Source organism: Hylobates moloch, unplaced genomic scaffold (genome assembly GCF_009828535.3).
Source record: "Hylobates moloch isolate HMO894 unplaced genomic scaffold, HMol_V3 SCAFFOLD_2, whole genome shotgun sequence".
Classification (NCBI taxonomy): domain Eukaryota; kingdom Metazoa; phylum Chordata; class Mammalia; order Primates; family Hylobatidae; genus Hylobates; species Hylobates moloch.
Genome location: NW_026652277.1, coordinates 93,108,480 through 93,133,405, shown reverse-complemented (window position 1 = coordinate 93,133,405; position 24,926 = coordinate 93,108,480). Strand labels below are relative to the sequence as shown.

The 24,926-nt window shown below is 37.3% G+C and overlaps 1 protein-coding gene across 10 annotated transcripts in view; it reads left to right on the top strand.

Annotated features, from left to right (window-relative positions):
- The window catches only part of SMAP1 (small ArfGAP 1), a 199,925-nt gene that overhangs the window by 98,246 nt on the left and 76,753 nt on the right, over positions 1-24,926 (top strand). For 7 of the 10 annotated variants that reach the window (XM_058435301.1, XM_032153843.2, XM_032153860.2 and 4 more), the window contains 2 exons: positions 5,936-6,011; positions 15,949-16,029. In XM_058435301.1, coding sequence (XP_058291284.1) covers positions 5,936-6,011; positions 15,949-16,029 — 157 coding nt within the window. The remainder of the gene's footprint in view (positions 1-5,935; positions 6,012-15,948; positions 16,030-24,926) is intronic. The other 3 variants (XM_058435297.1, XM_058435303.1, XM_058435296.1) reach the window with 1 other exon arrangement.

The following is a 24,926-nucleotide window of genomic DNA, read 5'->3' as shown; positions in this document are numbered from 1 at the left end:
TGGGGACAGGGAGAATTAGGGGTACTGTACTGAGTGCTTTATAACTGTAGGCATGGGGAAGATTCTGGGATAGTTTGATATTGTTTACTAAGTAAGTCCCAAATTAAAACTTGAACTGTTATTATAATAATGTATTTCTTACCTGACTCCCTGAAAATGTTATTGTTCTGTTTCTAATTTTTTGGGTTGTATTATTGATCTATGTTAGTATAACTAAGTCCTTATATCTCAAATGACTTCTGGAGACTGTAAAATGAAGATAAATAGTTCCTGATCTGCAGATTCATTGGTTCTTTTGTTGTTGTTTCTCATTTACTCATCTGTTTAAACTTGATGGTATGCAAGCCATCTTAGCCCTCAATACAGTAATTCTGTTTCCTCTTGCTACCATGAACCCTATCTTTTAAGTGATTTGCCTATCAGAATACCTTTGTTAATAATAAGAGCTAAAACTTAAATAACACTATGTACCATCCACTATTTTAGTTGTTTAGATATTATTGGCTTATTTAATTCTTGTAATAATCCTATGAGATGATACTGGTATTATCCCCATTTTAAAGGTGATGAAACCGAGGCACCAAAGTATATAAAACTAAATTCATAAGTTAAATTCTTACTGTTAGATACTATACTAAGTGCTTTATGTATATCTTAATCTTCAAACTCTTGTCAACCTTGTGAGGTGAGTATTACTATCTTTTTTACATATCTAGGTATAGATTCAATAGGTCAGCTAACTTGAAGGTCACAATAACTGCCGGTGAAATAATAAGTGCCTACCTGTACTGGAAATGAGGCTGTACGTTGGAGACTATCTTCTTTGAGAATGTCAACATATAATGCAAAACTGTGGTAAAAATTTCCTTCGAAAATCTTTAGATTGTTTATGATGACAGTTTACAGACACATGTCCCCCTATTAATCCATTTGGCTGTTCTTTGCGCTCTAGCATTGAATAGAATTCAGGAATCAGTAACTACAGGCCCATGAGCTAGCTGCCTGTTAATAAGGTTTAACTAGAACCCAGCCATGTACATTCATTTATGAATGTTCTATGGTCGCTTTGGAGAGCTATGAAGGGACAGTTGAGTAATTGAAACATAGACCAACTGTCCCACAAAGCCTAAAACATTTACTTTCTGGGCCTTTAAGGAAAAGTTTGCCAACCCGTGGGATAAATAACTGTTTCTTTAGGTGAACTAACCGTACAGAATTGGCTTGCATTTGGGACCTTGTACAAAAATATTTAAGGACTGTGTGAGACTTTCTTGCTCTAGGAGGCACGTAGGAACTGAGAGCAACCAAAGATACAGCATGTTTTCCAAACTAGATTTCTTCCTTGGGTGACTCCCATGGAATTTAAAAATTCACTTTGTAGTGTACTTGGATTGCCTTTTAAAAAGTATAAAAAATGATCTTATGTTAATAATTAGGAAGGTTCTAGTAAATTCTTCCACCCTAATGCTTTATTTTTATGTGTTTGAAAAACACTATGTGCCAAACATACCAACTTTGGCTTCTTATAATTTTTTAAAAATATATACTCCTTAGAGATAATTTCTGAAAGGATTTCTTATTGTAAACAGAAGTGAGACTCTCAACTGCATTTGAATTATTTATATAAAATACATTAAATATAAATTAAGATTTCACAGATACCTGTTATTTTGGAAAATTCACAGCAACATACAATTTTACCAGATGTTAGTATTGTATTGAACTCCAGAAGATTGTATACTTAGCATACTTAACTTTCGCAAACTCAGTATTTGTAAAACCATCGTAGTATTCTACATAGGAATACCTTGTTTTATTGCATGTTGCTTTATTTGCACTGTACAGATATTACTTTTTTTTTTTTTTTTTTTTTTTTTTTTTTACGAATTGAATGTTTGTGGCAACCCTGTGCAAAGCAAGTCTGTTGGAGCCATATTTTCCAACAACACATGTTTACTTTGGGTCTCCATGTCACATTTTGGTAGTTCTTGCAATATTTCAAACTTTTTTATTAGTAGTATATCTTTATGGTGATCTGTCATCAGTGATCTTTGATGTTACTGTTGTAATTGTTTCAGGGCACTGCGAACTGCACCAGTGTAAGGTGGCAAATGTTATAACAAAATTATAACATAAATACATGTTTTTAATTAATTTATAAAAGTTTGCATTCTGACTACACTGATCAGCTTTTCCCTTTCTTTGCCTCTGCACTCCCTATCTGTGACATACAACATTAACACCTACAGTAACTTCTAAGTGTTCTAGTAAAAGAAAGAGTCTCACCTTGCTCATTTTAAATCAAAAAGCTATAATAGAAAGGATTAAGCTAGTGAGGAAGGCATGTGTAAAGCAAAAATAGGCTGAAAGCTAGGCCTATTGCACCAAATAGTTAGCCAAGTTGTGAATGCAAAGGAAAAATTCTTGAAGGAAATTAAAAAGTCCTACTCTAGTAAACACATGAATAATAAAAAAAAACAAAACAGCCTTTTTGCTGATATGGAGAAAGTTGGAGTGGTTTGGATAGAAGTTCAAACTAGCCACATTTCCTTAAGCCAAAGCCTAATCCTTAACAAAGCTTTAACTCTCTTCAATTCTGTGAAGACTGAGAGTGATGAGGAAGCCTCAGATGAAAAGTTTGAAGCTAGCATAGGTTGAGTCATGAGTTTGTGTTTTTGTTTTGTCTGTTTTTTTGACAGGTTCTCACTGTGTCACCCAGGCTGGAATGCAGTGGGGCAGTCAACTCACTGCAGCCTCTGTCTCCTGGGCTCAAGCGATTATTCTGCCTCAGCCTCCTGAGTAGCTGGAACTACACATGCACACTACCATGCCCAGCTAATTTTTTTTTTTTTTGTAAAGATGGGCTTGCTATATTGCCCAGGCTGTTCTTCAACTCCCAGGCTTAAGTAATCCTCCTGCCTTACCCTCTCAAAGTGCTAGAATTACAGATATGAGCCACTGTTCCCAGCCTGGTTCATGAAGTTTAAGAAAAGAAGCCATCTGCAGAACATAAAAATCAAGATGAAACAGCAAGTTATCCAGAAGATGTAACTAAGATAATTGATGAAGGTGACTACACTAAACAACACATTTTCAATGGAGACTAAACAGCCCTCTGTTGGAAGAAGATGCCATCGAGGACATTCATACTGGAGAAGAGAAGGCAATGCCTGGCTTCAAAGCTTCAAGACAGACTGACCTTCTTGTTAGGAAAATGCAGCTGGTGACTTTAAGTTGAAGCTAATGTTTATTTACCATTTTGAAAATCCTAAGGCCCTTAAGAATTAAGCTACATCTATTCTGCCTGTGCTCTCTAAGTGGAACAGCAAAGCCTGGGTGACAGCACATCTGTTTACAGCATGGTTTACTGAGTACATTAAGTCCACCGTTGAGACCTGCTGCTCAGAAAGAAAGATTTTTTTTTCAAAGTATTACTGTTCATTGACAATGCTCCTAGTAACCCAAGAGCTCTGATGGAGATATACAAACATGTTTCATGCCTGTCAGTACAACATCTGTTCTGCAGCCCATGGATAAAGGAGTAGTTTTACTTTCAAGTGGTTTTTTTTTTTTTTGACAGGGTCTCACTCCATTGCCCAGGCTGGAGTGCAGTGGTGCGATCATGGTTCACTGAAGCCCTGACTTTCCAGGCTCAGGTGATCCTTCCACCTCAGCCTCCTGAGTATTTGGGACTACAGGCACACCACTACCACACCCAGCTGATTTTTGTATTTTTTTGTAGAGATGGAATTTTTCCATGTTGCTAGGCTGGTCTTGAGCTCCTCGGCTGAAGCGATCAGGCCAAGCGATCTGGGCCTCCCAAAGTGCTGGGATTACAGGCAAGAGCCATTTTGCCCAGCCAGAAAACTTGTCTTTATAACAGTGTACAATTATTCCTCTTAATAAATGGAATGTTTAGATTTTCTGTCCAACTTACGTCCCTGGCCCACTGTGAGTGCTTTCATAATGCCCCAATTCTTGTCATATCCACCATATAGAGCCTCATTTAATGTCTTTGATAGGTACTTGGAAACCACAACTTTAAGCAAAATGACATATAATGAAACCGGTTTTACCCTAGGCTAGTTGATATAAACAAGAGTTAAGTTCCTATGGCATATTTCTGGTCACAAATATATCACATTTCTAAATAAAGGCCCGTAGCATGTCCAATACCAAAGCTTGAAATAAATGTGAGTTATATACATACATTTAAGGAAGACTAATAAAAACAAGTGAGATAATTATTTACCCAATTTTTAGTGAATCAATGAGTAATAGTCAAAGTGGTGGTGGGTCAAATCAAGGAATAAATGTTTGTAAAGCAAAAATTGTAATGAGCACCTCCTGCCATCACGAAGTTGAAAAACAATAACAAATAATGATGGGCTTGCTGAGCACTTTCTTACCACATCGTTTATTTATTGTGCATTTGTATGATTGTATACTTGATGAATTTTTATTTTACAATAATTTGTATTCATTTATTCATTCACTTTTCAACCTGCTTACTCCAGGTTAGGGTTGCTGGTGGCTGGAGCCTATCCCGGCTGCTCAGGGCACAAGGTGGGAACCAACCTTGGACAGGACACTGTTCTATTGCAGGGTACACTTACATACACCCACACTCACTCATACTGGGCCGTTTAGACATGTGAAATAACCTGAGGTGCATATCTTGGGGATATGAGATGAAACTTGAGTACCCATAGAAAACCCAAGTAGGTAGGGGAAAATTTGCAAAGTCTACACAGACAGTGGCTCAGCTAGAAATAAATTTTTTGTCTCATCAGCGTCGTAACAAAAGAACATTATTCTAGGACCTGTTGTGTGGTCTGTCAACCCTTTCTATTATCTGTTGCCTCAACTGTCAGTTTAAAAGGCTTTTTTTTTTTAAATTTTTATGAATGGTTATTGACTGAAACTGTATTGTATTACTGCCCAGGTAACTTTTCTTTTGAATAGAACGATCCCCTTAACTTGGGGATCCACAGAGATATTATATTTCAGTGTAATTGGTTTTTTTTTTCTGTAATTATGTGTGTTTTATGCATTGAAAAGAATTAGCAGAAAGGAGTCCTCAGGCTTTACCTGAGTACCAAAAGAGCTCATTTCACTAAAGAGGTTAAGAACCCCTTTAAGAATTTCCATTTCAGTGGAATATGATGAGTGGTAAGAGAAGTTATCGATGTCACGTAACTCTAAACACTCAATCCCAGTATAAATTACTCACTCTATTAACAGGTAAGATGAGTCCAGACAACTTCAAGAATTTAAAGAAGACTAACCTTGGCTTTAGCATTTTGACTTTTCCATTTCTCAACTTTGCAAGGATAAAATTGGCCACTGTTCTTCGAATACATGTGGAATCCTATATGATGTGCCCAGAGACAGCATATATAGTGGAAAAGAACATAGATATTGGAATCACAAGTGCTTAATCTTTCCAAGTCGTTGATTCTTCATCTGTGATATGGAACTAATAATATGCACATTAGTGGGGTGTGGGAGGAATTAAAGGACCCAAAGTATGTACAGCGTATATAGTATACAATGTCTGGCTTAGTGTGGGTACTTGCATAGATGTTAATTTCTTATACTAAAAACCCCAAATGAACCTGAATTGAATTTAAAGGTTGGTGATGCGTTGATAGTGGTGGCGGTGATGTAGGAATTAAGAATTGTCATTTACTTTTCTTTCTAGAATTAGTTTGGATGATTTTTGTTCAGTGAGAAAACTTCCTGAAAGAGGTAGACTTCTTTAAGAGAAAGAAACGTAGTTTACAGAATGTAGTTGCAGAAATAATGTGAGAGAGAGCACAGATTGAGGAGTAGGAAAATTAAATTTAGAGCCCCAACTTTGTGGAGTGGAGTGAATAAAGGGAAGTGTACATATCACTGAATTCATGCTTTTCCTTAAGTTATCTGTTTTCAGAGCAGTGGAATTTTTCATCAGAGATAAATATGAAAAGAAGAAATACTACGATAAAAATGCCATAGCTATTACAAATGTAAGTAAAACCTTTATCTCTCATCAATTGTTTGTTGACTAGATCTCAGACTTTTAACATGCAATACAGCTTAATTTATTTCTTGTGAAAATATACTAGTTGTATATATTTACATTTGAATATTGGAACTTTTTTGGTTATATAATGTTGAGCTCTTGCAGAGCAGAACTCTTGATTTAGAAAGGAGCATATTCTAAATCAATAACAACAAAAAAAAAATAAATCTAATAACCACTTACGTGGCATTTAATTAAATTAATTTTTAAAATTTGCAAAAAAGCTAGAACCACTAATTGAAAATGGTGGGAGAGAAATTTTTTCCCCTAGATTCTAGAAATATATGAAAAAGAAAAAAGGCAAATATAGCTTCCTCTAAAGGCTTTCTTTGGTTGATCCGTTGAGAAATGAAACCAGTAGCCCAGGAATATATTAAAACATGGCATTTACATTTGTTATTAGCAAGTATTTTGATACTCCTAATAGTTGTCTTTACAGTAGTAATCAAATACCATCAGGTACCCATAACAACGTTTCAGTCAATGACAGACTGTATGTACGTTGGTCCTATAAGTTTATAATCCCTTATTTTTACTGTACTCTATGTTTAGATATATCTACATACACAGATACTTACCATTGTGTTAGAATCGCCTACAGTATTCACTATAGTAACATGCAGTACAGGTTTGTAGCCTAGGAGTAATAGATGTTACCATATTACCTGAGTGTGTAGTAGGTTGTACCATTTAGGTTTGTATGAGCGCACTCGATGTTTGCGCGATGATGCTATCATGTAATGATATGTTTCTCAGAATGTATCCCAATTGTTAAATGACACAGGACTGTTATGTTTTATCAGCTGTTTCTTTTTAGTTTTTAAAAAATTTTCTCATCCAAGTTAATTATAGTCTAAGGCTAACTGCTTTTATTGTTGAAATCATGTTTTTGGACTTTGATTCCTAGATTGATAAGCTATAAACCAGTTAATCTTTTGGTGAAGTCATCTGGCAAGCAATTTAGATACAGTGGAAATAGATTCATCTCATTTTTCATACAAACTGGTTTCCTATTTGGCCCATATGGAGAAGCAGTATATTAAAAATTCAGTAAAATCCTAATAAAGTTAGGATATTTTAATATGCTATCTTTGGCCATAAAGAAGTCTTGTTAAAAAAGTTTTTAAGTATCAGCTCTATATGGTAGCTCATGCCTGTAATCCAAGCACTTTGGGAGGCCAAGGTGGGAGGATCATTTGAACCCAGGAGTTCGAGACCAGGCTGCTAGGCAACATAGTGAGACCCTATCTCTTTTTATTAAAAAAAAAATTTATTTTTTTTTCGACTGGGCATGGTGGCTCACGCCTGTAATCTCAGCACTTTGTGAGGCCGAGTCAGGTGGATTTGAGACCAGCCTGGCCAACATGGTGAAACCCCGTGTCTACTAAAAATACAAAAATTAGCTGGGCCCAGTGGTATATTCCTGTAATCCCAGCCACTTGGGAGGCTGAGGCAGAAGAATTGCTTGCATCCGGGAGGCAGAGGTTTCAGTGAGCTGAGATTGAGCTACTGCACTGCAGTCTGGGCAACAGAGTAAGACTCTGTGTCAAAAAAAAAACAAAATTAAGTTTTCAAGTATCATTAGTGTGTATTTTACAGCAAAGATATCCTTGTGTGTAGCATTGGAGCTGCATTTACAGTGGATGTAAGTGAGGAAATCTGTTGAAGGATTGATTAAAAATTGACAGTATTGAGAATATTTATAATGTCTATAAAATTAAGGCCACTGTAAGCATTGAGGGGGGAAAGGACTAAAAAGTGTAATGTATTTTCATATGAAATGTTAAGAAATTATTTTAGCTTATTTTAGAGAACATACTGTTTCATATTAAACACTTAAAATATAATTTTTAAAATTTTTGTATTATGTTTCTTTTCTTAGCAATAATTAGGAAATTATTTTTACATAGTAATGTGTAAGGTAGTTTTATTTTGGGATGGTAACTGTTACTGAGTTGGGTTTTTTTTCTCCTTCAAGGTGTAATAATGGTATGCTTAGTTGTAAGAATTCCTTCATTTATAAGATACATGGTAGAATAAAATACTTGGAGGTTAAATGTCATGATACCTAACACTTTCAAGTGGTTTGGTGAAACCTAGCAGCTCTGTGTGTTTTTGTCTGTAGAGAGAGAACAAATATGGCTAATGTTAGTATTTGACTAATGTTAGTGATGTTTATAGAGGTATTCACGCTACAGTTTCTTCCTTTTTTTTGTAGGCTTGAGAGTAAAAATTTTAAGGTAAAAGTTTGTTTACCTCAGTATATACTCCTGAGTTTATAGTACTATTGAAATGAAAATGCAGAAAGATTTACAAAAGTCACAGTAAACCCAAGGGAAAATGTATTTCACCTATTCCAATATAAGCAAAATAATAATAAATAAGTTTATATTGCAGCAGATTTAAAGGATTTTTTCCTCTTTCATGGTGATCAGTGAGCAAGTAACTAATCTTATGTATTACTGAGAATTACATATTTCTGTTCAGTGTTTCATCTTCAGTAATAGATTGAGCACTCATCCAAATAAATTTGGATCACTTAATATGCTCACAATCTCCTAGGATACTAAAAGAGGACATGACTGTTAGAGACATTTATCATAGTGGAGATAGGAACAGATTTAAAAAAATATAAGTACCTTATATCTAAGGTATTCCAGGAGTACTAGAGTACTTAAGGGGTATCCACAGAAGGACATTTATCATTTCTTCTTTTTCTTTTCTTTTCTTTTTTTTTTTTTTTTTTGAGATGGAGTCTCGCTCTGTTGCCAGGCTGGAGTGCAGTGGCACAATCTTGGCTCACTGCAACCTCTGCCTCGCTGGTTCAAGCAATTCTTCTGCCTCAGCCTCCTGAGTAGCTGGGACTACAGGCGTGCTACCACGACCAGCTAATTTTTGTATTTTTAGTAGAGATGGGGTTTTGCTGTGTTGGCCAGGATGGTCTCGATCTCTTGACCTCGTGATCTGCCCATCTCGACCTCTCAAAGTGCTGGGATTACAGGCATGAGCCACCACACCCTGCCGACATTTATCATTTCTTTGTGTTGGCAACATTCAGTATCATCTAGCTTTTTGAAAATATACACTAAATTATTGTTAGCCATACTTACCCTACAATACTACAGAACACTAGATCGTACTCCTCCTATCTAGCTGTACTGACACATCTGTTAAAAATTTCTCCCCATCCTTTCCTCTCCCTTACCCTTTAATGTCCACAGTTCATCCCTCTACTTCGGTGAGTTCAGTTTTTCTTAGCTCACATGGAAGAATGAGAACACGTGGCATTTATCCTTCTGTGCCTGACTTATTTCACTTAGCATAATGGCCCCCAGGGTTATCCATGTTGCTGTGAATGATAGGATTTCATTTTTTTTATGGCTGAATAGTATTCCATTGTGTATATATATCACACTTTAAAAATCTGTTCATCTATTGATGGAAATTTAGGTTAATTCTGTATCTTGGCTATTGTGAATAGAGCTGCAGTAAACATGGGGGTTCAGGTATCTCTTTGATATGCTAATTTCCTTTTCTTTAGATAAATGCCCTGTAGTGGGATTGCTGGTTTATATGGTAATTCTGTTTTTAATTTTTTGAGAAACCTCCATATTGTCCATAGTGGCTGTACTAATTTACATTCCCACCAACAGTATCTAAGAGTTTCGTTTTCTCTGTATCCTCTCCAGTATCTATCATCTTTTTGATAATAAACCATTCTAACTGTGGTAAGATATCTTATTGTGGTGGGAATGTGGACTGTTAGGGATTTTTGCTTACCTTGCCACCACGATGGGGAGTCCTTCCTGGCTTCTAGCCTATCTTGGCTAGCTGCATGGCTTCCCTCTTGATGCTGCCATTTCGAGTTTCCCTGCCTCTGAGCTTCCTTGTCACTTACCTACTGATTCCTACTGTTCTCCCCTAGTGCTCTATTCAATGTGTTGAATAGAGCATGTTGAATAGAACTGCCCTTGTGAGGGATCCAGGTTGTGTGCTCCATGTGAGAATGTATTGCCTGATGATCCGAGGTGGAGCTGAAGCAGTGATGCTAGTTCTGGGGAGTGGCTACAAACACAGATCAACATTGGCAGAGAGGTTTGACTGCACAGAGACCATAGTAAATCAGTTGCTTGCAGACTCATATCAAAACCCTGTCATTGAGTAGTAAGTGACAATTAAGCTGCATCTGGTGGCAGGCTTTATAGTGGCAAGTGAGTTGATGTACTTCAGTTGTACAGCTGCATCTGATGGCAGGCTTTAAGTCAGAATCTGACATTTGCTTTAGCCCACACATGGCCCGCTCATTATTTGATTTACCACAGTCCTGCCCGCAATCACAGGGTTGGTGTTACACAGTGTGTGCATACCAGGGGGTGGGAATTTTAGTGGCTGTCAGAATTCTGCCTACTATGGTCATATAGAATGAGTCTACCTCCCTTGTTCTGCCTGATTTCATTGAGTGATGGGAAATTTGACACACTTTGCAGAAATTTGTCCTGCTGGCCAGGCATGGTGGCTCATGTCTGTCATCCCTTTAGGAGGCTGAAGCAGGAGGATTGCTTGAGTTCAGGAGTTTGAGACCAGTTTGGGTAACATGGCAAGACCCTGTCTCTACAAAAAATAATAATAATAAATTAGCTGGGTGTGGTAGAGTGCGCCTGTAGTTTCAGTTACTCGGGAGGCTGAGGTGAGAGAATTGCTTGAGCCCAGGAGGTTGAGGCTTCAGTGAGCTGTGATCACACCGCTGTACTACAACCTGGGCAACAGACTTAAGACCCTGTTTCAGAAAAGGAAAAGAGAAATCTGTCCTGTCTGTCCTCCTTCCCTTGCTCACTTACCAGTAGTGAATTACAATGGGAAGCAAAGTATTTTAAGTGAGTTTAGGAGATACAAGAGAACTTAGGTAGATGAGGCTGAACTGCCGCATAATTTGCTCTTTTCCTCCAGTAGCTTTTCTCTCTCCCCCTGCCCCATCCTGTCTCTGTGTCTCTTCAGCTAGTGAGTTTAGTGTAAAAGAGCAGGGTTTCTACTTGGTTTTCTTTGTTACTTCTTTTCATTACAGTTTGCTTCCTCTTCTGTGGAATAGGGATGTCATAGTGTCTGAATTTCATAGTATTGCTGCAAGAATTAAAGTATGCTCTATTCTTAGTAGGGTGCCTAGCACATAACCACTTGCAATATAAGCTATTGTGATGGCAGCAAATGACTGTAAGTAGGTAGATAATTAAGAAAAATGAATACTCAAACTTAATTATAAGAGTTTATATCATTGGAAAAATCTTGGCTTGAGTTCTGTTTCATTAATTGCTCCACATTTTAATCAGCCCTTTAATTATGAGAAACCCCAATAGAGCATGTAAAGGACTTAAAATTTTTTTAAGTTTTCCAGGATTCTACGTATTTCTTATTGACTTGGCCACAGATTTTAAAGTTAAAATATTAAATATTAAGATTTAGGCTTCTTCTACACACTTGGTAGCTATGGTTACTTGGTTACGTTTTCAATGTCTTTTAATCCTCCTACGGATGAGTTTCATTGATGTTGTGTTTTGTATGGGTTATATACTAATTTAGTAAATGTTTATATTTTCAGCTTTTTTAATCCAAGACGTGCCATGGAGTGCAAAAGGCATTGGAAATCATATATTTAAAATGATTTCTAGACTTCTGAAAAACTTGAGCTTCATGGTATACTAAAAGCTCATGAGACAGCCATTTGAGAATTGCTGTGATAAAATTTCTACTTAGAAAACACGTCCAGGAATTTCCAAAATGAGATTGAAGGAATCCATTGCTTACAATTAATCTATAAGATGTTTTTCAGTGACTGTATCTTTTTCACTGCTTTGGACCACCAGATTTAATTTTCATAGCATTATTCTGTTTAAAAGGGTGGTAGTAGCAAATATTTCAAAAAATTCATCAAGAAAATATTAAACATTATGCTTTATGGCCTTCAGTTACTTCATGCCTTTTCAAAGCGTGTTTATTCACCTTCTTCTTGTAGATGGGAGTTGGGAACTTGTTTTACATGGTCAGTTTTTCTTTTGCATGAGGTAAGTTTATACAATTGTAGTGTTCTGGGAGTTTTTTCACATATCGGTTACTTTGATGGTGGCCTAGAGAAGAACGTCTGAGCTTAAGAATAATTGAAGGAAGGACTGTTAAACTCATTTTATTTCTGAAGAAAACTCATTTTATTTCTGAAGAATGTCTTTACTGGATTTCTGCTGCATATTATCTCATGGATAGAAGGGGTGGGTGGGAGTTTGGAAGGACATTTAAATATGACTACTGAATTCAGTGACACCACCAATTTCCAGCAAAATTTTCTAAGGTCAGAGTCTTACGCTGTACATGTATAAAAGTACTAGGAGCCAGTGAAATGGAATTAATATCTGTTACAAAATAAATTCTAAATTTGAAAGTAAATAGGGGTAACTTCTGTGGGATTTCAGAAAAGTATGTTAGCAAGCCAATGAACTTTCAAAGAACAATTGCTGAGATTGAGCCTCCTTTTGGTTCTCCTTCTGAGATGCTTCCTTCCTCCTCTTTTCCTGTAACAGTTGAAAATATTTATTAAGACCTGTTGAATGTCAGGTGCTAAAGATGGTGAACAGAATAGAAATAATATCTGCCTCAGGTAACTTTAGTTGAGCAAAGAATACTGATAAGTAACTAGATTTTTGTAAGACAACATGTAATAAAACTTACATATTAGGGAAATGTTATAGGAGGTGCTTACTCCAGGCTCTATAGAGAGGTCAAGGAATGCTTTGAATACTTCCCAGAGGAGGCAGTGTTAACTCAAAATTAAAGGATGAGTAGGAACTAATAGAAGCATGGGTTTCTGAAGAAGAGGGACTAGCAAGAGGAAAGGCCCCTAGAGTTCAGAGAAGCAGACTAGAGAAAAGCCGGAAGGAGTCATATATGGCTGGGCAGAGTGTATATGAATGTAGCCAGGGAAGGGCAGAATAGGGAGATAAGGTAGAGATGACACTTGTGGCCTGATTAAGGAGTTTGGACTCTGTCCTTATATAATGTATATAAACAATTCAGGCCTTCTAAGCAGTGATATGTAGTGGTCAGATTTACTTCGAGAATGACATGGTATGGAGAATGGATTTGGAGAGGAGCAAGATTTGGGGCAAGGAGACCAGTTAGGAGGACTAATCCAGAAGATGGATATTGGTGATTTCCTACTAGAGATTTAGAAAGAAGACTCGAGTACCTAGCTTTTTCATGTCTCTGTATTTCTTTTCTCCTTTTCACTGCCCTTTTTTCTTCCGTCATTTACCCCCGTGTTCTGTACTGTCACTTGCTTCCAGTTGTCAATATGTTGATATCTGTTTCTTTATTCCTTGCTCACATAATGTATATTACCCTGTTAATATGACTTTAAAGAGTAACTTTATTGAAATATAATTCATATATAATAAAAGGTAGGTATTTTAAGGTACAGATCAATGAATTTTTACAAATACATATCCTTGTGTAACCACTACCACCACAATCAAGATATAGAACCTTTTCGTCACTCCAAAAGGTTTCTTTGTGCCCCTTGCTAGTCAGCCCCCAACCATGGCCTTGGTGACTGATCTGGTTTTTTTAATCACCATAGATTATATTTTCTTTTGTAGAGTTTTATGTGAGTGGTTTCATACACTGTGTACCCTTTTGTGTCTTTCTTCCATTTGTTTCTGATTTGTTATCAATTCACTTGTTCATCTGTCCATTGACTTTCCAAATGTCTTTCTTCTTGAGTAAGTTTGTTTTCTTTCCCAACTGGAACATGGTATTAAATCATTTATTTTTCTTTTTTCTTTTTTTGTATTAAAATGTGATGTGCATCTGTAATCCCAGCTATCTGGGAGGCTGAGAGGCAGGAGGATCGCTTGAGTTCAGGAGTTTGAGTCCAGCCTGGGTAACATAGAAAGACTCTGTCTCAAAAAAAAAAAATGTGGTTATTAAAATAAAAAAGGTTTGTACTTGAGTTCAGGATTCAAGGTTATAGTGAGCTATGATCTTCACACTGTACTCCAGCCTGGGTGACAGAGCGAGACCCTGTCTGAATTTTTGTTGTTGTTGTTAAATTACTGATATTTATTGAATAGAATTTTATATTCCTGCTACTGAGTTTTAAAAGTGGCCACATCAGCTTATCATCTTCTCAAATGGAGGACAAGCACTTTTATAATGAATTATCTTGCTGCTTTCTAAGGATTAGTAACTTTTGACATACTCAATGCCCATATTATCTTTTATATTTTTGTTCCACTTTTCATGAGCTTGGGCAAAGAGGTCTTTATGATACAGCTATCTTCTAAAGTGATCTTATGGCTTTTTATTCTTTCTTTTTTTTATTTTTTTGAGACAGAGTCTCGCTCTGTCTCCCAGGCTGGAGTGCAGTGGCGTGATCTTGGCTCATTGCAACCTCTGCCTCCCAGGTTCAAGTGATTCTCCTGCCTCAGCCTTCCAAGTAGCTGGGATTACAGGCATACACCACCACACCTGGCTAAATTTTTGTATTTTTAGTAGAGACAGGGTTCACCATGTTGGCCAGGCTGGTCTCGAACTCCTGACCTCAAGTGATCTGCCTGTCTCGGCCTCCCAAAGTGCCTTATTCTTATTTTCTATATAAAGTAGTAATTAGAGATTTCTAGCAAGTAAATATCCAATAGGACAAACCAGTTTTAAGCCAGGCTTTAAGGCTCGGCTTTGACTTTTTTTTTAATGGAAGATCTACATTTTCTTGTGTTGTTTATTTTCTGTCCTGTGTAACTTGCATTAATATTCATTAAGTGGCTAGCTTACACAGTTAGAGCCAACAGTGAGCAAGCAAGGAGAAAAAAATTCCCTAAAGTTGATAGTCTTGTGTTGTGATTCAGGAATTACTGTCATAACTAACTTAATAACAAGCAGATTGAGGGAGGACTTGTCATCTTGCAGTGTTATTTTGACATTACATAATGACCTATCTGTAATAGCACCTTTTAGTTTTAAAAATTCCTCATAGGCACTATTGATATGATAGGGCAATATAGAGATGTCAGTTTTATGGCCCCAAAGATCTATGCATTTTATAAATGTATTTCAGTTATATTTTGGCAGTAAAAGAGCAGGAAGATAATGCTTCCATTAAAGTGATCAACTACGCATGTAGAAATTGGGCAGGAAGATGTGTGAAAAAAGCTTTTAGATGAAACCCATTTTCGTGTATAAATTGCCTGTGCTGCATATATAACTGTCTCATAATGCTTTGGGGTAATTCAGCAAGTATAGCACTGGAAATGGTGTTTGTCTGCTGATCTTAAAGAAGGAAGTGTATAAATTGCTTTATAATAAGTATGCTGCTCCGCTGTTATATTACATTAATCTGCTCTTTTTTTCTCCTAGCTTTTTTTCCGTTTTCTTAAACAGTTGATTAAAATTTTAATTAACTTTTACTATTTCAACTCCGTTTTATATAAGTAAAAACAAAAACTCATTTTTGCTCTTCTACTACTTGGGACAGTGTGTCTTCATGTTTCAGAGCATTTGTATTTCAATAGTCACGTTGACTAAAGATGAACTATGAGAGAAGCTTAATTATTTTCCATATACTTTTGGTATGATCTTATCTGACTACATTTTAAATTTTGTATCCTAGTAAAATCCATTTTAAATCATGTATTATTCAGTACGAAATCCTCTTATAAATTTCAAATTGAAATTTTTAAAAAGCAGTACTTATTTCTTGATGCATTGTTTTACTTTATTAATATGCCTCTAAGTGCTTCTATATCTCAAAAATATAGAGAGTTTTTTTCTTTCCTGTGCCTGTCAATTCTCGTTACCTTCTTTTTGTTTTTTCCTCCTGACTTTTCACCTGTACTCCACAGATTTCCTCCTCTGATGCTCCTCTTCAGCCTTTGGTATCCTCTCCTTCTCTGCAAGCTGCTGTTGACAAAAATAAATTGGAGGTATGGTAATGTTTTAACCAGCTACATTATGTAGTGTTAAATGGTAAATTAACTTCCTTTTGCAGTGTGTCATTGGGAACGCTGTAATAGTTGTTGATATTTTGAATGATCCCTAGAATTAAAACAGCAATTTCTAGAATTTTTTTATACCACAGGTATGATTAAAGAACTTTGAATCTATATTTAATTTTAGAATGACTGATTTATTGGTGCCATGGCTGTATCTCAACAGTTAAGAAGCAATTAGTTTTTTGTTGTTGTGCCCATTGCTATCTTATACTTACAGGAACATTAAAAAGAAAAAATATTTTCTTTCTATGATTCTGTTGTTAAAAGCACTTAAAGAGAGTTAATGTCAAGTTTCTTTTTTTAAGCAGTAGTAAACATCATACAGATAAAACGTGTATTATGGGATAATGAGTTCAGAATCATGAATGACAACTGTTAGAATGCATTTTGGGTGGAAGTGGTTAGGGTGCAGATACTACCACTATGTATTTTTAAAGTCATCCCTACAAATATTTGAGAGTTTTCATTTCTTTTGACTCTTTACCTATTCTTTTTTGTTACATTGGCCTTAATAAATTAGTTTCAGGCATCCTTTCAACTATCATTTTTTTCCCTTAGACATGGGATAAATGATAAATGGTTGGCTAGATGTGTGGTATACAAAGGCAAGATATAGCCCCTGCCCTCCAGGAGCTTACGGTCTAAGGCAAGAAAACAGATAACTATATAGCCGTTTATAATACAATATATTATGGGCTGTGATTGAGGTATGCTCACTATACTGCAGTTAATACAGGAGGCATCATTTTGATGCATCTTAGGCTCTGAATAAGCATTAGATATAAGGAAGGATTAGGAAGAATTCCAAATAGGGAAACCAGCCTGTGAAAAAACATATGGGCAAAGTGCAGTGTTTGGGGAGTTGCAAGTAGAATGGCATAACCGAAATATGAGTAGAATGGCAAGGCTCCTCTCTTTCTCATGAAGGAGCCTTCTCATGAGCCCACTGAAGGAGTTTGATTCTGAAGGCTCAGGCACTTTAATGATGAGTTTTAAGCGTTGGGGGGTGGGTGTGACAGGATCAGATTTTCATGTTGTAACACTACTTTACAGGCTCCGTGGGGAGTGAATTTTGTGGTCATGGGACTTAACCTATTATTCTAATCCAGGAATAAAATGAAGGGGACATGTTCCAAAGTAGTAACAGAGGGAATGTAAAAGAGAGTGTAATTTTTAAATTTTATTTTATTTTGTTTTATTTTTTTGAGATGGAGTCTTGCTCTGTTGCCAGGCTGGACTGCAGTGGCGCGATCTCGGCTCACTGCAACCTCCATCTCCTGGGTTCAAGCGATTCTCCTCCCTCAGCCTCCTGAGTAGCTGGGACTACAGGTGTGCACCACCATGCCCAACTAATTTTTGTATTTTTAATAGAGACGGGGTTTCACCATGTTGGCCAGGAAGGTCTCGATCTCTTGGCCTTGTGATCCACCTGCCTCGGGCTCCCAAAGTGCTGGGATTACAGGCATAAGCCACTGCGCGTGGCCAAGAGAGTGTAATTTTGAGAGGTCTTAAGAAGGTAGCCTATGGGGTTTAGTAATTGATGTCTTGTGGAGGTGCTTTAGGAAGCTTGTGATTTCCAGTTTCTGTCTTGAACATCTTAGTAGATGATGGTGCCAATTAGTGAGACAAGGATACAAGCTGAAAAGAAGGAACAGGTTTGAGCAGAAAAGGAAAGAGGTGAATTAAAAGTTGGACGTGTTAAGTATGAGGTTACTGTGGAACATTGAGGTATTTAGTAGTTGGTTGGATATACGGGTCTAGGCCCAGGGGAAAGAAAAGGGGAAGAGAGTAGTTAGAGAGAGAGAAAGCTTAAAAATTTTGGAAACTATGTCTTTATTTTATTTTTATTTATTTATTAATTTTTTTGAGATGGAGTTTCACTCTTGTTGCCCATGTTGGAGTGCAATGGCGCTATCTCAGCTTATTGCAACCTCCCACTGCAACCTCTGCCTCCCGGGTTCAAGCAATTCTTCTGCCTCAGCCTCCCAAGTAGCTGGGATTACAGGCATGCGCCACCATGCCTGGCTAATTATGTATTTTTATAGAGATGGGGTTTCTCCGTGTTGGTCAGGCTGGTCTCGAACTCCCGACCTCAGGTCATCTGCCCACCTCAGCCTCCCAAAGTGCTGGGATTACAGGTGTGAGCCACCGTTCCCGGCCCTATGTCTTTATTTAAATCACTCAAGTATAGTTTGATTATAATGAACCCAGTATGTACTTACCTCCATCTTACTGGACTTGAATGTTTAACCACTTTTCTTGCACAGGAGGTCAGCTGTTTCACTATGTCACTTGTGCATATAGCCACCAGGTTTCAAGAACACCTATTTTAAAATACAAAATACTGCAGTATTTTGTTCTTGCCGAGAAACTAGTTTAAAACAACGTAGGTTTTCACAGTACTCTTAGATCTTTTAGCAGCTTTTGATTCTACGAATGGGAGTCATCTGTGGGTCAGACTGCTTGATGAGTTTAGAACCCATGCTGTTAATATTACTTCGAAGCCTGTATCCTAATACCACTGCCAGAATCAGAGTAGGTGACAGCTGTATTTTTATTATTGTTATAATACTTTAAGTTCTAAGGTACATGTGCACAACGTGCAGGTTTGATACATAGGTGTACATGTGCCATGTTGGTTTGCTGCACTCATCAACTCATCATTTACATTAGGTCTATCTCCCCCCACCCCACAACAGGCCCTGGTGTGTGATGTTCCCCGCCCTGTGTCCAAGTGATCTCACTGTTCAGTTCCCACCTATGAGTGGAACATGGGGTGTTTGGTTTTCTGTCCTTGTGATAGTTTGCTCAGAATGATGGTTTCCAGCCTCATCCATGTCCCTACAAAGGACACAAACTCTTCCTTTTTATGGCTGCATAGTATTCCATGGTGTTTATGTGCCACATTTTCTTTTCATTTTTTTTCTTTTTTCTTTTTCTTTTTTTTTTTTGAGATGGAGTCTTGCTCTGTCGCCCAGGTCAGAGTGCAGTGGCGTGATCTCAGCTCACTGCAAGCTCTGCCTCCTGGGTTCACGCCATTCTCCTGCCTCAGGCTCCCAAGTAGCTGGGACTACAGGTGCCCACCACCACGCCTGGCTAATTTTTTGTATTTTTAGTAGAGATGTTGTTTCACCGTGTTAGCCAGAATGGTCTCGATCTCCTGACCTCGGTGCCACATTTTCTTAATCCAGTCTGTCATTGATGGACATTTGGGTTGTTTCCAAGTCTTTGCTATTGTGAATAGTGCTGCAGTAAACATACATGTGCTGCATGTGTCTTGACAGCTGTATTTTTACAGCTGAATTCCGGTGTTAAAGAGTATCAAGTCATGCTCTCCCTCTAGTAAATGTAGCAAGCAAATTTGATTTGTTTTTAGTGATTTCATATGTGCCCACCAATCACGGTGATTAGGAAGTCAAACTTCTTTCCTACTCATGACAATGGCCTTCTTGAGAAATAACTGTCTTCACCTGTGCTGGCTGCTCTAACAATATACCATAGATTGAGTAGCGTATAAACAACAAAAATTTACTTCTCACAGTTCTGGAGGCTGGAAAGACAAAGATCAAGTCTCCAGCAGATTCTGTGTCTTGTGAAGGGTCCACTTTCTGGTTCATAAAACGATACATCTTTGTTCATAACGATAGATACATCTAGTGGGAAAGGGCAGGAAATCTCTCTGGGGACTTTTTAATAAGGATGTGAATCCTATTCATGAAGGTTTCATCCTCATGACTTAATCATTTCCCAAAGGCCCCACCTCCTAATAATATCACATTGGGGATTAGATTTTAACATGTGAATTTTGGGGTGGACACAAACATTCAAACCATAGCAATAACTAATAGCTCTGAGAGGTTAGGGAGCAACTCATTCTCAACATATTTTTTTTCCTTTTTTTTTTCTTTTTTGAGATGGAGTTTTGCTCTTGTTGCCCAGGCTGGAGTGCAATGGCACGGTCTCAGCTCACTGCAACCTCCGCCTCCTGGATTCAAGTGATTCTCCTGCCTCAGCCTCCCAAGTAGCTGGGATTACAGGTGCCCGCCACCATGCCCAGCTAATTTTTGTATTTTTAGTAGAGACAGGGTTTCATCATGTTGGTCAGGCTGGTCTCGAACTTCTGATCTCAGGTGATATGCCTGCCTCAGCCTCCCGAAGTGCTGGGATTATAGGCATGAGCCACCGTGCCCGGCCTCATTCTCAACATATTAATGAAAATGTTCTGTTACATTGCTTTCTGCACCATAGTTTACTACGAATATATAGAAAACATTTTATAATATATATAAAATTTTTGCACATCCTATTTATTCTTTACTTATAAAGTGGGGATAATATTACTAACTTCATAAAGTTGTTGTGAGGATTAAAAGAGCCAAAACAGTGCCTGGCACATAGTAACGGTTCAGAAAGTATTAGCTGTTACTGTAAGGAATAATAACAGCAATAATAAATAGCAAAGCTCCACTGGACCACAGTTAGTAGTGAGACTTGGAAGTTTGGACTCCATAGTCCCTCAGTCCTACTACTAGCTTTGATTAACTGTGTTGCTTTGGGCATTACTTCTTAAGATTTTGTTTCTTCATTTGTAAGATGACAGTAGGTAAAGTTTTTGTTTCAGAAAATTGTTGCAAAGATTAAATTAGACAATAAGGTGCTTATCACCTGGCCCATACGAAGCACTTAATAAGTGGTAGTTGTGTTTTGGAAATGAAGGTTTTGATTTGAGAAATGGTTGAGTCAGCAGTAGGTAATGTTTCTAGTTATCCTTAAAGGGTTACATCTTCCTTATTTCCAGTGTAAAGCCCAGGCACTTGAGGAGATATGAAGATCTTTTTTGAGAACTATCGCAACTTTCTAGATGGTCTTCTGTCTGTGCTAGACTATGTTAATATCCTTAATGTTCAAGGGAAAATGTCACTTTTGACATATGCTCGTCTGGTAACTAAAGCATATAGATTACTCTTCAGGTTTTAGCACAAGTTCAACTTTATGTTGACTTTTATCCTGTTCCTGAACAGCATTATTGAAACATAATTTTAGAGAATCCTAGTCTAAAGGAGCCTGAGATATAAACTGTCCAGGTTCTGGAAATTATATCCATGTATTCTTCTTTTGTTGCAAAGCAATATACCAGTAGTTTGTTAGCTTTGTCCTCTACTTAAATGCTTTCACTAATTGGTGAATTACTATTACAACACTTACTGCCTTTTATTAATGCCTAATAAAAGGTTAAAAAGAGAAATGCTTTAGAATTTCTCTCTTCTTAAAATTGCAGTTGAAGACGTTGCTTATTCACGCCCCAAATATAAAGATCTTTGCTATGAATTTCTTTTAAAATTTTGAACTAAGATGTAAGTTTTTCCTTTCCTCTTTTTAAAATCACACAACAAACACTAAAATTATAATGTGCCGTATTTGTGTAGTGCTTTATGGTTTGCAAAGTTGCTTTCTAGGTTCTTAGTGCCTTTTACTTTTTCTTTTTAGTGCTGAAATGCACATTAAATATATATCTAGTTTAATACTTACAAGACTATCACTGTGTAATGAATATTGAAACTCAATGTTATTGCCACTTTGAAAGTTCCCATGTGACTCTATTCCTAAATAACCTAATCCCTTCTCCTTAAAGGTAATTAACATCCTGATTTTTATCATTATTGTCTTTACTTTTTTGCTTTTTAAAATAGTTTTATACTAGTGTGTACCCTCCCAAACATCATATTTTTGCCTGTTTTTGAACTTTATATGAATGGTTGCAAAGCCCTTTGAACTTTTATTATTTCTCTCACATTATGGCCTGGGAATTGCCAATATTATCTTTCCTGATTTACAAATGGCAGATTTACTTTGACAGAGGTTGCATCAGACACCATTTTAAAGGCATAGGTACAAATGCAGCCTTTAGGTATTTTGAGTAAGTTCTGCATGTTTATCATGCTGCCTTCCCTAGGTTCATCAGTTTATCTTTTCTTTTTTTGCTGCCAGGAAACTAAGGGCCAGGTTAGTGTTTAGTTACAGTAGACTTTCAGTTCTCAGTTTCTAGTCATCTCTTTCCTCTAAATGCCTTATGAATGCTCTTTGTTTAATCTCTTTTCATTTTCCTCTTTTGCCCTTAAGATTTATTGTTGATACTTTTAATCCTTAAGTTTTTAACATTATATCTAATCCTTATTGGAAATGCAAATAGTGAATATCATAATGCCATTTATACTTTACTGCCTTATACTAGTCAGTTGGTTGTGGTCCCCAAGCACTATCTTGAACATTTTTTTTTTTTCCCCCCCCGCTTTTATTGTACTTTAAGTTTTAGGGTACATGAGTACAATGTGCAGGTTTGTTACATACGTATCCATGTGCCATGTTGCTGTGCTGCACCCATTAACTCGTCACTTAGCATTAGGTGTATCTCCTAATGCTATCCCTCCCCCCTCCCCCCACCCCACAAGAGTCCCCGGAGTGTGATGTTCCCCTTCCTGTGTCCATGTGTTCTCATTGTTCAATTCCCACCTATGAGTGAGAACATGCAGTGTTTGGATTTTTGTCCTTGCGATAGTTTACTGAGAATGATGATTTCCAGTTTCATCCATGTCCCTACAAAGGACATGAACTCATCATTTTTTATGGCTGCATAGTATTCCATGGTGTATATGTGCCACATTTTCTTAATCCAGTCTATCGTTGTTGGACATTTGGGTTGGTTCCAAGTCTTTGCTGTTGTGAATAGTGTCGCAATAAACATACGTGTGCATGTGTCTTTATAGCAGCATGATTTATAGTCCTTTGGGTATATACCCAGTAATGGGATGGCTGGGTCAAATGGTATTTCTAGTTCTAGATCCCTGAGGAATCGCCACACTGACTTCCACAATGGTTGAACTAGTTTACAGTCCCACCAACAGTGTAAAAGTGTTCCTATTTCTCCACATCCTCTCCAGCATCTGTTGTTTCCTGACTTTAATGATGGCCATTCTAACTGGTGTGAGATGGTATCTCATTGTGGTTTTGATTTGCATTTCTCTGATGGCCAGTGATGATGAGCATTTTTTCATGTGTTTTTTGGCTGCATAAATGTCTTTTTTTGAGAAGTGTCTGTTCATGTCCTTTGCCCACTTTTTGATGGGGTTTTTTTTTCTTGTAAATTTGTTTGAATTCATTGTAGATTCTGGATATTAGCCCTTTGTCAGATGACTAGGTTGCGAAAATTTTCTCCCATTTTGTAGGTTGCCTGTTCACTCTGATGGTAGTTTCTCTTGCTGTGCAGAAGCTCTTTAGTTGAATTAGATCCCATTCATCAATTTTGGCTTTTGTTGCCATTGCTTTTGGTGCTTTAGACATGAAGTCCTTGCCCATGCCTATGTCCTGAATGGTAATGCCTAGGTTTTCTTCTAGGGTTTCTATGGTTTTAGGTCTAACCTGTAAGCCTTTAATCCATCTTGAATTAATTTTTGTATAAGGTGTAAGGAAGGGATCCAGTTTCAGCTTTCTACATATGGCTAGCCAGTTTTCCCAGCACCATTGATTAAATAGGGAATCCTTTCCCCATTTCTTGTTTTTGTCAGGTTTGTCAAAGATCAGATAGTTGTAGATATGAGGCATTATTTCTGAGGGCTCTGTTCTGTTCCATTGATCTATGTCTCTGTTTTGGTACCGGTACCATGCTGTTTTGGTTACTGTAGCCTTGTAGTATAGTTTGAAGTCAGGTAGCGTGATGCCTCCAGCTTTGTTTTTTTGGCTTAGGATTGACTTGGCAATGCAGGCTCTTTTTTGGTTCCTTATGAACTTTAAAGTAGTTTTTTCGAATTCTGTGAAGAAAGTCATTGGTAGCTTGATGGGGATGGCACTGAATCTATAAATTACCTTGGGCAATATGGCCATTTTCACGATATTGATTCTTCCAGCCCACAAGCATGGAATGTTCTTCCATTTGTTTGTATCCTCTTTTATTTCATTGAGCAGTGGTTTGTAGTTCTCCTTGAAGAGGTCTTTCACGTCCCTTGTAAGTTGGATTCCTAGGTATTTTATTCTGTTTGAAGCAATTGTGAATGGGAGTTCACTCATGATTTGGCTCTCTGTTTGTCTGTTATTGCTGTATAAGAATGCTTGTGATTCTTGTACATTGATTTTGTATCCTGAGACTTTGCTGAAGTTGCTAATCAGCTTAAGGAGATTTTGGGCTGAGACAGTGGGGTTTTCTAGATACACAATCATGTCACCTGCAAACAGGGACAATTTGACTTCCTCTTTTCCTAATTGAATACCCTTTATTTCCTTCTCCTGCCTAATTGCCCTGGCCAGAACTTCCAACACTATGTTGAATAGGAATGGTGAGAGAAGGCATCCCTGTCTTGTGCCAGTTTTCAAAGGGAATGCTTCCAGTTTTTGCCCATTCAGTGTGATACTGGCTGTGGGTTTGTCATAGATAGCTCTTATTATTTTGAGATACGTCCCATCGATACCTAATTTATTGAGAGTTTTTAGCGTGAAGCGTTGTTGAATTTTGTCAAAGGCCTTTTCCGTATCTATTGAGATAATCATGTGGTTTTTGTCTTTGGTTCTGTTTATATGCTGGATTACATTTATTGATTTGCGTATGTTGAACCAGCCTTGCATCCCAGGAATGAAGCCCACTTGATCATGGTGGATAAATTTTTTGATGTGCTGCTGGATTCGGTTTGCCAGTATTTTATTGAGGATTTTTGCATCAATGTTCATCAAGGATATTGGTCTGAAATTCTCTTTTTTGGTTATGTCTCTGCCCGGCTTTGGTATCAGGATGATGCTGGCCTCATAAAATGAGTTGGGGAGGATTCCCTCTTTTTCTATTG